At 51.0% G+C, this 11,866-nt stretch overlaps 1 protein-coding gene across 1 annotated transcript in view; it reads left to right on the plus strand.

The window, feature by feature from the left end:
* The window catches only part of DCDC2C (doublecortin domain containing 2C), a 62,427-nt gene extending 51,777 nt beyond the window's left edge, over nt 1–10,650 (plus strand). The window contains exons 7-8 of the mRNA XM_012810589.1: nt 9,800–9,923; nt 10,613–10,650. Of these exons, the coding sequence (XP_012666043.1) occupies nt 9,800–9,923; nt 10,613–10,650 (162 nt within the window). The remainder of the gene's footprint in view (nt 1–9,799; nt 9,924–10,612) is intronic.
* The last annotated feature ends 1,216 nt before the right edge of the window (nt 10,651–11,866 follow it).

The raw sequence follows: 11,866 nt of genomic DNA on the forward strand, positions 1-11,866 counted from the left end.
TGTGTGTGTGTGTGTTTGTATGTGTGACTGTGTGTGCATGTGTGTGCCTGCATGTTTCTGCATGTTTGTGTGTGTGTTTGTATGTGTGACTGTGTGTGCATGCGTGTGCCGGTGTGTTTCTGCATGTTTGTGTGTGTCTGCGTGTGTTTGTAGGTGTGACTGTGTGTGCATGTGTGTGCCTGCATGTTTCTGCACGTTTGTGTGTGTGTGTTTGTATGTGTGACTGTGTGTGCATACGTGTGCCTGTGTGTTTCTGCATGTTTGTGTGCGTCTGTGCTGGAATTCTGTGAGTCAGCAGCTTAGCAATTCTTGTGATAAATTTACTTATTTAGCAACAGAGTCTTCATTTTGTCGCCCATGATGATAAATTTATTTCTTGCTTATTCAAGATTTCCCCTTTCTAACTTCTTAAACTTAAATCTATTTCCCGTGTGAATTGCCTCAACATCTTTTTGGGAAAGGGGGTAGAATATTAGGAAACAGATGCTGGAAATCGGGGGTGCCCTTTCATGGAGATATTGCCCTATGAACCGTGAGGGGCTGTTAGGCCCCTCGGTCGTCTGTGTGCTCCAGTGAGGTGTCAGGTGATTGAAGTATCAGTTCTAAGACTCTGGTGTGGGGTTTTCTTTTAAATTTGCAAGATCAAAAAATGTACCTAGATACAAAGCAGAGGTTCCTGAGTCTCCATGGACGTTTCATGAACAAGACTCAGGGCATGTCAGACAGGTATGTCCTGGGCCCATCAGGGAGCCTCAGAGCCCTCGTGAGAGATTTGCTGTGTGTTGAGCTCTCTGCTGGTGCTGTAGACACTGAGATGAGCTGAGTGTGATGCAGACGGCATCAGTGAGCAGACAGAGTAATCCTATTAGACCTCCTGCTTGGTGGTTGAGTCCCCTCCACTCCACCCTTTAAGCCCAAGCCTGGACATCGTCCCTGCTTCCACCAGCTCCAGCCTGTCCAATCTCTACAGATCATCAGTGCCTCTTCTGTTAAACTATTTAACAGACTCACCACTAGCCTCATGCCATCAACACTGCCCAGCAGTGAGGAAGCGACACCCAGGACCTGTGGGGGGCAGGGCGGGAACTGGGCCGTCCAGGTGAAACATTCACCCTGCAGGGACCTGAATTGAAGCAACAGGTAGAAAGGACCATGTCCTTTTGATAATTGCCACCACTGATGGACTACAGAGCCACATAGCCAGGAAGGGCCAGTCTGAGCAGCCACGATGTTCCCTGCGTGGTGACGAGTAGCAGAGCAGTGGACTTGAGGACACGGTGATGTTGATTCCAGACGAGTGTTTATCCGCCCACATCCTGACATCCCCACAGCAGGGTGCATCTCACGTGGACGGTGTCCTGGGTCCTGTTGGTGGCCCTGCCGCAGTGGCCAGTGCTCAGGGCTGAACTCGGCTGTGTCTGCGTTTGCTGCCTCTCCAGCTGCGTGTGTGCATGGTGGGTTCTGTGCATTGTGTTTAACGGCTGTGTAAGACGTCCTCAGTGTGATTTCGCTGAGTCAGAGTTGAAACAAAAAGTCCTGGACACAGGAGGGCATAGGAGTAGAGCGATAAGACTTGATGCTGACGGGGTGTGCTCTTCCCCCATCCCGTGTTCCTGCAGTGTGACAGCAGGTTCTTCTGGCGGAAGGAAGGGCAGTAGGCACCCTGTCGGTGTCAGTCATCTGCGCAGAGTAACAAGCCGTCCCCAAACTCAGGGGCTTTGCACAGCAAGGATTCACTGCTTTGATTCTATGGGTTGGGCACATAGGTCACAGATGCTTTCTCCTTGGTTACCTGGGAGGCTGTGTTCAGCAGAGGTTCATGGGGTGGGGAGGTCCAGACTGGCCTCATGGACACTCAGGTTGGCTGCTGGGTCTTTCCACGTGGCCTTTCGTCTTCCAGGAGGATGTCATAAAACCAGCCCAGATTCCAGGAAGTGGAGAAATAGGTCCTCTCCCCCATGGAGGATCACAGCAGAGCAGTGGTAACTTTGGAAACTGTGTACAGCCTGAGAGGGCGGGTCTCGTGTCCAGCAAGTGACCTACCCTGCTTGCTGTAGGAAGGGGTTTGTGCTCCAGGCTGGGAAGTGCTGGCCCCAGAAGGTGCAGACTGGACCTCAGCAGCTGGGAAGCAGTTCAGGGATAATGGCAGCTCAGTCTCCCTGAGCCGTGTGGAAAGGCACAGAGACAGCTGAGTCAGAGTCAAAGACGGTTTCGAAGAGTTGCACTCTGGTGTGAAATCTTGGGAGGGTACGAGCAATCTGTTTCCATCACGTTCTCCTTTTCTTTCTGTGCAAGGGTGATAAGGGGCAGAAATGTGCATCTGGATGGTTCTGGAAGACCCTTTCAGTCAGGAGAAAATAGAACTTCCAGTGATAGGAAAGCACAGTGGCTTGCTTTAAAGAGCAGCCGTTCCTCTCAGCAGAACGTAAAAGGCTCTGCACGGTGTGGTTCCTGTGGCAGGAGGGTGGGAGGTGGCGTCTAGGTGCCTGTGGGGTGTGCAGAGTAGGGGGAGGCAGGCTGACCCTGGATTCTGAGGGGTACAGGGGAGTGGGGGAGCTCAGGTCAGGGCTGTCAGGGGAGGGGACAGGGCTTGGGGCTGCCTTTTGTCAGGGGAGAGTGGACGGCAGTGTGGGAGAATGTTTGGATGTCAAATAGAATCTCTCATCACGGGCAGCAGAGGACACACCTGCTTCCATATCTGGGATGATTGTTGTGGATTCCTCAGTGCATGAAAGGATGAGTCTGCCAGTGTCTTTCCTATATGACAAAACTGAGCTTTTTAATCCATAAAAGGATGATGCCAGATCAGACTTGTCTGTGACTGGGTATGACCCCGTCTATGTATGATAATGCTCTTTTTCTGGGTAAACCAATTGCTGCTGTCTGGACTCTGATTATGTTGCTGGGAATCCTGGCTGAGCCTAACAGCTGAGTGACCCGAGTGGGACCCACCGTCTGGGCTCAAGGGTCTATGTCATCAGACGTCCTTCCAAGGGCATGCGGCTCTGCTGGACGCTGTTATCAGTGCCCTGTTGACAGCATTTGTAAACTTGAGTGCAGGCTGTTTGTCTCTTCCTTCTAGATCTGCATTTTGAATAGAATGAAAGATTTTACCTTAATTTAGCAGAAGAACTTGAAATTGTAAGTTAAAAATACCTGTGTCCCAAGAAAATGTTAAAATTCACACAAGTGTAGTATACCTTTACTCGTCAGCCGCACCTGACATGTGCTCTGGACGTGGCCTGTGCTCTGGACGCAGCCTGTGCTCTGGACGCGGCCTGTGCTCTGGACACGGCCTGCGCTCTGGACACGGCCTGCGCTCTGGACACGGCCTGTGTTCAATTCTGTTGGTCTGGTTCACTCATCACTTGGCTCAAATATCTGAGCATTAGAAAATACATCACAATGAGTCTGCCAATGACTTTCCTATATGACAAAGTTGATCATTTTTAATCAATGAAAGTAATTGAATGAAGCTGCTGTTACTTTCTTATATAAAGTTCCATTTTACAGCAACTGCATTTGCTGTGATTTTAATGTTTAGCATTCTTCCAAAGAACGAAGCCTAATTTAATAAATGTTTAAAATTGCATATATTGAAATGAGTATTTTATGGTACAAACCTCTGTATGACATTAGGAAATAGTTAATAATCGCTGTATTTATATCCCATCTGTAGTCAGAGCACTAATATTAAAACTCCCCTTCTGGGCATAGAGCGCATAGAACAGTAATGAAAGGAGGTCGGGCGCGTAAAGGCGTGTGTGGAAACAGTTGTGAGACACGTGCGATGTGAGACCCAGGCCCACATTTTGAGGACCTGGTGTAAGCTGTGAAGTTCAGGGTGTGGCAGGTGCTTGGGAACTGATACCTGTGGGCTAATGCCGGCCAGGCGTAGCAATCTCCGGTAACAGTTGAGGTGGCCTAAGGATGCAGATATCAAATATTATAGATGTTCAATATCTCAAGTATTTTTTTTTTTTTTGAGACGGAGCCTCAAGCTATCCCCCTGGGTAGAGTGCCATGGCATCACAGCTCACAGCAACCTCCAATTCCTGGGCTCAAGCGAGTCTCCTGCCTCAGCCTCCCAAGTAGCTGGGACCGTAGGCACCCGCCACAATGCCCGGCCATTTTTTGGTTGCAGCCATCATTGTTGTTTGGCGGGCCCGGGCTGGGGATTCGAACCCACCACCTTGGGCGTAAGTGGCTGGTGCCTTAGCCACTTGAGCCACAGGTGCCGAGCCCAATATCTCAAGTATTAGCAGATGTTCCAAGTGGGGCTGGTTGGCTGGTGGGAGACCCTAACCTGTAGGATGGACCTGGGACATTCTCACAGGGACCTTTGGCTGTCACATTTGTCATTTCCTCCCTCAGGAGGTGTCAGCTTGGAGATGGGTTGTCACTGCCCTTCAATTAGCCCCATGTCGGATTCCTCTCCGTTCACCCTGGGAAGCTGCTGTTTGTGCCTTCGCTAGACAGTCTGTTCCGACAGCTTTAAAACATGGCTGATTGATTGAAATAGGCTCTGGAGAAAAATAGTAGTGTTTAAAATGCCACAGAGAACTAAACCAAGCATGTCTTAGGTTTATTTTCTGAAGATGTTTTTAGTAGGCAGGAGACGAATGAAATTGAGAAGTGACATGACCTTTCTGCACAGGGCCCAGGTTGTTTCTGAGGGGCTGAGACTGGGGCAGAGAGAAGGACCGTCAGAGGCCTGGGCCCCAGGACGTTTCCTTGCGACAGGGATGGCTTCTGTCTTCCTGCTTACCCACTGTTTACTGAGAGCTGCTGTAGTTGGCCACACACTTTGGTCCAAGCGCTGGGAGTGAGGACACAGGGGGCCCACAGGGAGAAACATCCTCGGGAGTGGAAAACTGCAAGGGGATGGTGGTGCCCTTCACAGGGGCCGGGGTGGGGGGTAGGGTGCAGGAGGGGACTTCTGTGTGTGGGAACATGATCACTTTGAGTCGATAGCTCAGCAAGTGGGAGAGAGGAGGCGGCTGCTCTGGAGAAGGCCTGGCTTGAGGAGATAATTAGGAAATGAGAGAGGCTGCCTGAGCTGAGGCAGGAGCCAGGCTGGGCCAGGCCAAGGCCAAATGCCTGGTGTGGTGTGAGGAGCTGGTGCTCCATCCTGGGGGATGTGGACTGTGGCCTCTGCCACCCGTGTACACTGCCTGCTCACTCCCCTGAGAGATTCTCTCAGCCCCCTCTCTGGGACCACCATCCATCCCACTAGCTCTGTGTCTGGACTTAAATCTGACCCACTCTATTCACTCCTGACATTTGTTGACTGCTGGTCTAGTGCCCACATGGATCTAAGGCCTTTGTGTCTGGAGTTCCATCGTTTATGATGCAGCCCTCAAAGTCAGGTGCTCTTAGACGTCTTGCTCCCTCTGGGGAGATGGAGACCAAGCCAGTTGCCCAGCTTGGTGCCCAGAGGGACAGTGGGCAGGGACTTGGGGGGATCCCAGCAGATGAGCACCTGCCACCTGCTGGGCCCCCGGGAAGCTCACGGTACTTTCCTAAAAGAGACATTTAATTAGAGAGCTCCTCCCTTTAAGGCTCTTCTTCTCTATTTTGATTGAGTCCACGTCCAGCTCTGCGACCCCAGTGTAGACGCACAAGCCTGGTGGGTCCAGTGCTGAGCTGGCCGGGTCCCTTGCCTCAAACCCCCTAGTCTGGCGGCTTTTCCCCTCTCTTTGGAACGTGCACCCTGCCTGTTGGCCACACGCATTGTGTGACGGGGAGCCTCACTTTCTCTGTAAAGCTGTTTTTGAGGACTTACCCCCCCCCTGCTTCACAGCCCACCCTCTGAAGCCTACATTCCACCCAGGCGGGACAGGGCCCTGCATGCACCCGGGGCTGTCTGTGTGTCTCTCTGCTGCGCTATCCTCGGGCCCCTGCATTGTGGGTCCCTTCTGGCTGGTGCCTGGTGGTCGTTCAGTGGACGATCAGTGAGGGATGAATGAATTCACTCACCAGAGATGCTCAGATGTGAGAAACTGCAGTAAAATTTGTATCGTGCCTCATGACAGCCTGTGCAGATGGCTGTTCCATTAGGGTGGCACTTCACCAGGGCAGATGGAATTACAGCCGTGGCTATTTCAGAGGCAGCAGTGGCTTCAGCACTTATCATCAAACATCAGTCTCTGTTTGTGCGACCAGAAAGATAACCCTTGCTCTGCTTTGAGGCAAGTGTTGGGGATTGCCTTGAGTCTTAAAAATGTAGAACAAAAATTAAGTGAAGTAAGTATAACACTAGGATAGTGTGTGATTCAATTTGTAAGGTTTTCAAGTGGTATGTAAGACTTACATCATGTTTCCCCTTTTCAATGGAACTAAAATTGCTCTGCTTTCTTTCTGTGAGTTTTCCAAGTTGTGTTGTAATTTGTGCCGTTTAAGAAGATAAGATCTTCCATTTCATTGACAAACTTTGTCCTGGAGGTTGATTAGAGCAAGATCCATGCTTAGACCAGAATTTAGGGCAGGGGAGTTCTGATGGGAGGAGTGTCAGAGTGTGCCCCGGTGGCATTAACTGGAGCGCAGGTTCTTGGCTCCTGGGGAAGCTACACGAGCCCCATCCCCTACCAAGACAGACAGATCTCCTGGGCTCCAGATGTGACCCAGGGAAGGCCTCCAGCCAGAGATGTACAATCTTCATCTAATCACGGGGAACAGCAGACAAAGCTGACCCTGGATCTTTCTGTAAAGCAAAACAAAACAGACCTGTACACTTAAAAAAACGCTGCTATCCCCCCAAAGATGAGGAAAGTGTGAGGGGCTGATTCAAACCAAAGAAGACGAAGTGTGACGTGGGCCCCACACTGGGTCTTTACTGAGGGACAAATGCTGTAATAAACATTCTAGGGGCAGTGAAAAGCCTGGACTATGGATGGTAGGTTAGATGAAAGCATTATATCTAGATTAACATCCTGAGTTAGGTAACCATCTTGTGATTATATAAGCGGCTATATCTGTTGTTGAGAAATGCCCCGAAGTATTACATGGACACTGTGTCTTCACCATGAGGCACTGTGGTGCTCAGAGGCCGGGACATGTGGTGTGTACTGCCTTCCCCCAGACAGCTGGGATCAGGGCGCGTGGTGTGTGCCGCCTTCCCCCAGACAGCTCGGATCAGGTCGTGTGGTGTGGTCCGCCTTCCCCCAGACAGCTGGGATCAGGGCGCGTGGTGTGTGCCGCCTTCCCCCAGACAGCTTGGATCAGGGAGCGTGGTGTGTGCCGCCTTCCCCCGGACAGCTCGGATCAGGTCATGTGGTGTGGTCCGCCTTCCCCCAGACAGCTCGGATCAGGGCGTGTGGTGTGTGCCGTTCTCTCCCAGACATCTCAGATCAGTATGCACTCAGCATGGAGAGATTCTTGGGCAGCAGAATCTGGCCCTATAGCCCCCACTCTTTCTTGTCTGAAGAATATTAGCTTTTTGGCTCCTCTCTTTTTCTGCTTTTCTGTCTTCCAGCTCAGCTGATGACACGGCAGGAATTTTTTGAGGTGCTGCAGGAACCCTGCACAGGGTGGGCGAGGTGAGGCCTGAGCTGGGACTTGGAGGAGGAAGGTGTTCCAGGGGGAGAAGGGCATGGTATCGGCAGGAAGCAGTCAGGACGGCCACAGACTCAGAAGGCGGGTAGGTCTTGGAGCGCAAAAGCCACTCTGCTAGGTTAAGGTGTTGGGACATCCCCCTGCCCCCTGGACTGGGACAACTCCCTCAAGGGGTTGCACGGTGGGGAGTGAGCAGGTCTGTGCTGCCATCGATCACTTATTCATTCAACAAACGTTTACTGAGCACCTACCTGTGACAGGAGCTGCTCTTGGCTCTGGGAATTCCTGAATGGAAAACCGGACATTCTCTGCCTTCACTTGGCCGCAATGTCACCTGTGTCGGCGGCTGTGAGCAGAGTGTGGGGGAGATGAGGGGCCTGGGTGTGACTGGCTGGTTCTTGTGGAGAAGCCACAGCTGGGCTGCTCCAGCTTTCACAGAAATGACGTGTTCAAATACTAAAAACTCGTGATCCCTTCACATGGTTGGGTGAGTATGAGGTGAGGAAAGGATGGGTTGATGGCGTGATGCCCGCTCTGTGCCCTGCCGTCCTGCCGCCTCCAAGCCTGCTCTCACTGTTGGTGACCGTCCAGGCAGCCCCCTCCATCTGATCATGCCCCCCCACCATCCGGTCGCAGGGCCTCAGGTGGGGGAGCTGGCAGGGCTGCCAGGGGTGTGCCCTCTGCCCCCTGCTTTGTCTCATACTGTTTTGTGCCCCCATAATGAGGTGGGTTGTTGTTATCTGTCCTTGTACTCTGAGTGTTATTTCAGATACGGTAAGAGATATATACAGAGGTCGCTGGAAATGTATACACAGTTTAGGAAAGGAAAAAGCTGTATTAAAATTCTAATACTGAACACATACCAGTAACCGAAGATGAACACCAGTCAGGCAGAGCGTGCTCATGGCAGACGTCAAATGTGACTTGAGCAAATTTAACACAGCTTCTTCCTTTCTTAAAATGTGTGCACATTCTTTTTCTTGGCACCCATGTGCTCGTGTCTTTATCTTAGAGGTGAAATGCACGGAAAATGTATTCTGACAGCCAGGGTGGTGATGAAGAGATTCAGCTGGATGTGCAGAGGCCCAGATATAAGCAGCGCATTCCGTCTTCTGTTTCCACAGCCAGTCCTGCCAAGGTCTTGTTTCCTGTGCTTAAGGACGTGATTTCAACTTGTAAAACTTAAAATAGGTAGAAACGTTTTGCGTGGGCCCTTGTGTAAGGCTGGAGGACTTTTTTTTTATACCTTGAGTCCTATGAGGGTAAAACCTGGCAGTTTGCATCATATACAAGGTTTTATTGGTACAAGGTAGGTGTTTTTAGTTTGACATTTCTTAAGTGACAGAGCTTTGGAGGAATATCTATTTATATACTTTAGCCTGGATTCACTTACAAATATTTGAGAAAAAAATCAAAAAAAGAAAACCTAAAAAAGTTAATTATGAAGATAGTTTCTGGGCTGGAATTGGGATGGTGCTAAGAATTACAGTCTCTGACTTACCAAGTTGGGACATTATGATGGTGAGAATGTGATGCCTGGTCAGAAGGAAGCTGTGTGATCCTTTCGGGACGCCGGGCACAGCAGTGATCAGAGCGCTGAGGTGAGTGGACAGCTGGCCCTGCAGTGTGCATTGTGACAGACACTTGCCCAGCTGTTGGCTAATAACATACGTATTTGGAGCATGTTTAAAGTAGGTAGGTTAGGCGTATTAAATGTTTTTGACTTAACACATTTTCAGTTTACAAAGGGCTTATTGGGCGAGGCTGCACCGTCAGTCCAGGCGCATCTGTCCATGTCCGTCTCTGCCTGTGTTCTTCTTGTGCTTCCTTGTTATTAACTACAGCTTTAAAAAACCCCAATTCCTCTCTATTGTAGTGCAAAGAACCTGCTGAATGGCTAACTTCTTCAGAGATACTCTCCTCTTCTCCACAGTTCCAGCAGGAAGAGTCTGGTGATGGTCATGACCAGCAGTTTCATTAGGCTGTGCTGAGTGTCCCTGAAGGACAGAGGGGCCTTGCACTTGCTGCGCCTCTGCAGGATCCCCTAGTTTTGTTTTTGTCACTTCACAGAAGGGAAATTAAAGGATTCCAGTAGAGAGACTGCCTGGGAAGAGGCTTCGAGGAGGGGCAAGGGCGTCCCCCTGTGGTTCTCCCGAGGAGCTTGTGCCCTGGCCACACACAGACACACGGGGGCTGAGTGAGCCGCTGACCCTCAGACACCTTCTGTTCTTGTTTTGTGCCTTAGGTGGATTCCCAAGGAAAAGAACCTCAAAAATCTGACAGCACGGCACCTGAAACACAGGACTCTGTTTATTATGCCAAAAAAGAGAAGAAAACAGTGGCAGAACCCGTGGTTCAGTGTGGCGCAGGTGACGTGAGAGTTCATTCTGTTGTAGTTAATACAGAACACAGCCAGGTTAAGGATGTACTTTTTTTTAAAAAAACAATTTTATACTGCAAAAAAATTCAATTCTTGATTTGTAACTATGTGATTTATTAATAAAGTGTTCAGCTTGTCGAGCAGTATTAGGCAGAGCAGAGAAACAAAATTCTGGCTGTGTGTGGTGGCTCACACTTGGAATCCCAGCACTTTGGGAGGCGGAGTCCCGAGGGTCACTTGAGGCCAGGAGTTGGAGACCAGCCTGGGCAAGGGTAAAACCCCGTCTTTATAACAAATAAGTTAGCCAAGTGTGGTGGCTCATACCGTAGTCCCAGCTACTCGGGAGGTTGAGGCAGGAGGATTGCTTGAGCCCGGGAGTTGGAGGCTGCATGCAGTGAGCTATGATTTTGCTACACCCCTCCAGCCTGGGTGACAAAGTGACACCTTGCCTTCAGAAATAAAAAATAAAAACAACAACAAAAACCAAAAATCCCAAAGCTGAAGACAATGGGATTCTCTAACTAGGGGGCCTCCGAGATAGATTTAATATTTAAAGTAAATTCTGTAGTTTACATCAGGACTGAGTATATTCTCCCCTCCAGCACCAGGGACAAAGAAAACAACCAATCAATCAGTCACTATTTTGAGAAAATCTGACTGGTGTGGGTGCTTCTCCAGACGAGATGTTTGAAAGACGCTTCCTCACAGATGACTAAAGTGGAAGGACTTGGGAGGGGCTCCCGGGTCTGTTTCTAGCTGTGCTGCTCCCAGGAGCTCCCAGGGCGACAGGCTCTGTGCCAGCTGCTCCCGGCTGCTCTGGCTCACAGGTCTGATCCCTCCTGCAGGACTGACTCCGGGTCCCAGGCAGGAGAGGCTGCCTCGGTCTCTTGGGAGTCATTTTCCTTAATGCCCTGTCCCCTGGCTCCTGCTGCTCTCTGACTCACCCTGGGTTTTCTCCTCTGTGCTGTCCGGTCACCACCCTCCATGCCTCTGTTTTGCTCCCCAGACACAGATCTGGGGCTCTCCTTGTGCTCCTCCTCCCTACAGCTTCCCCATCCCACAGTCATGTGGGGTGATGTGGGGCCAGCAGCCCTGCAGAGGGGCTCTCAGGCTGACACATGGTGCCCGTGGCAGTGGAAAGTTCAGTCACCGTGGTGAAATATCACCCAGGGCTTCTCCCCGGAGGCAGGATAGGGCGGGGGGTTCGCATTCTCGCTGTGGACCCATGGAGGGCAAAGTCTCCATCCACGGTGGGCATCATAAGTCAGGATGGCCATTAGCACAAAGTGGCAGATGTGGGGGCAGCCCTGGGACACAGTGTGGGGTCAAGTGCTATCCACAGTTTCAGGCACTCACTGGGTATATAGGAATGTCCCCCACAGATGAGGGGCCGCTGTAGTTATTTTGTTGTGACATGTCATAGACTCTACAGCTCCTCAAACTGCTCACTGGAGGACAAAACATCACAGGGACACCAGCCTGTGGGCTCCTGATGAAGGTCACTGCCTGCCCTTGCCCATCAGCCCCGAGGCAGGGCCCCCAGCCCAGCGCTGGGGATGGTCCTGCTGGGGTTGGGGGCTGGGCAGTGGGGGAAGGACAGGATGGCATGGACAGGGGAGCTGGGGGAGGCCCAGGGCTCTTGACCTGGGGGTGGAGCAAGTCGGTTGGCCGGTGACTAAGCTGGCCAGGGGCCACCTGTATGTCCTGCTGGAGTTTGAGGAACTGGCTGGCAACTTCCTCCTTCAGCTGTCACCCATTGCTTCCGACCCGGGTGAGGAGCGACTTTCAGGAACCTTGAGATTTTATAAGCAGTTCATGCCTTCAGTTGTAGTGTGGAGTAAAATGATTTTAAGCAGTTAAGTTGGGTAACCTACGTGCACACTTTTGTACCTATTTATTTATTTTTGAGACAGAGTCTCACTATGTCACCCC

Source organism: Otolemur garnettii, unplaced genomic scaffold (assembly GCF_000181295.1).
Source record: "Otolemur garnettii isolate 467f Iridium unplaced genomic scaffold, OtoGar3 scaffold00139, whole genome shotgun sequence".
Lineage (NCBI taxonomy): Eukaryota > Metazoa > Chordata > Mammalia > Primates > Galagidae > Otolemur > Otolemur garnettii.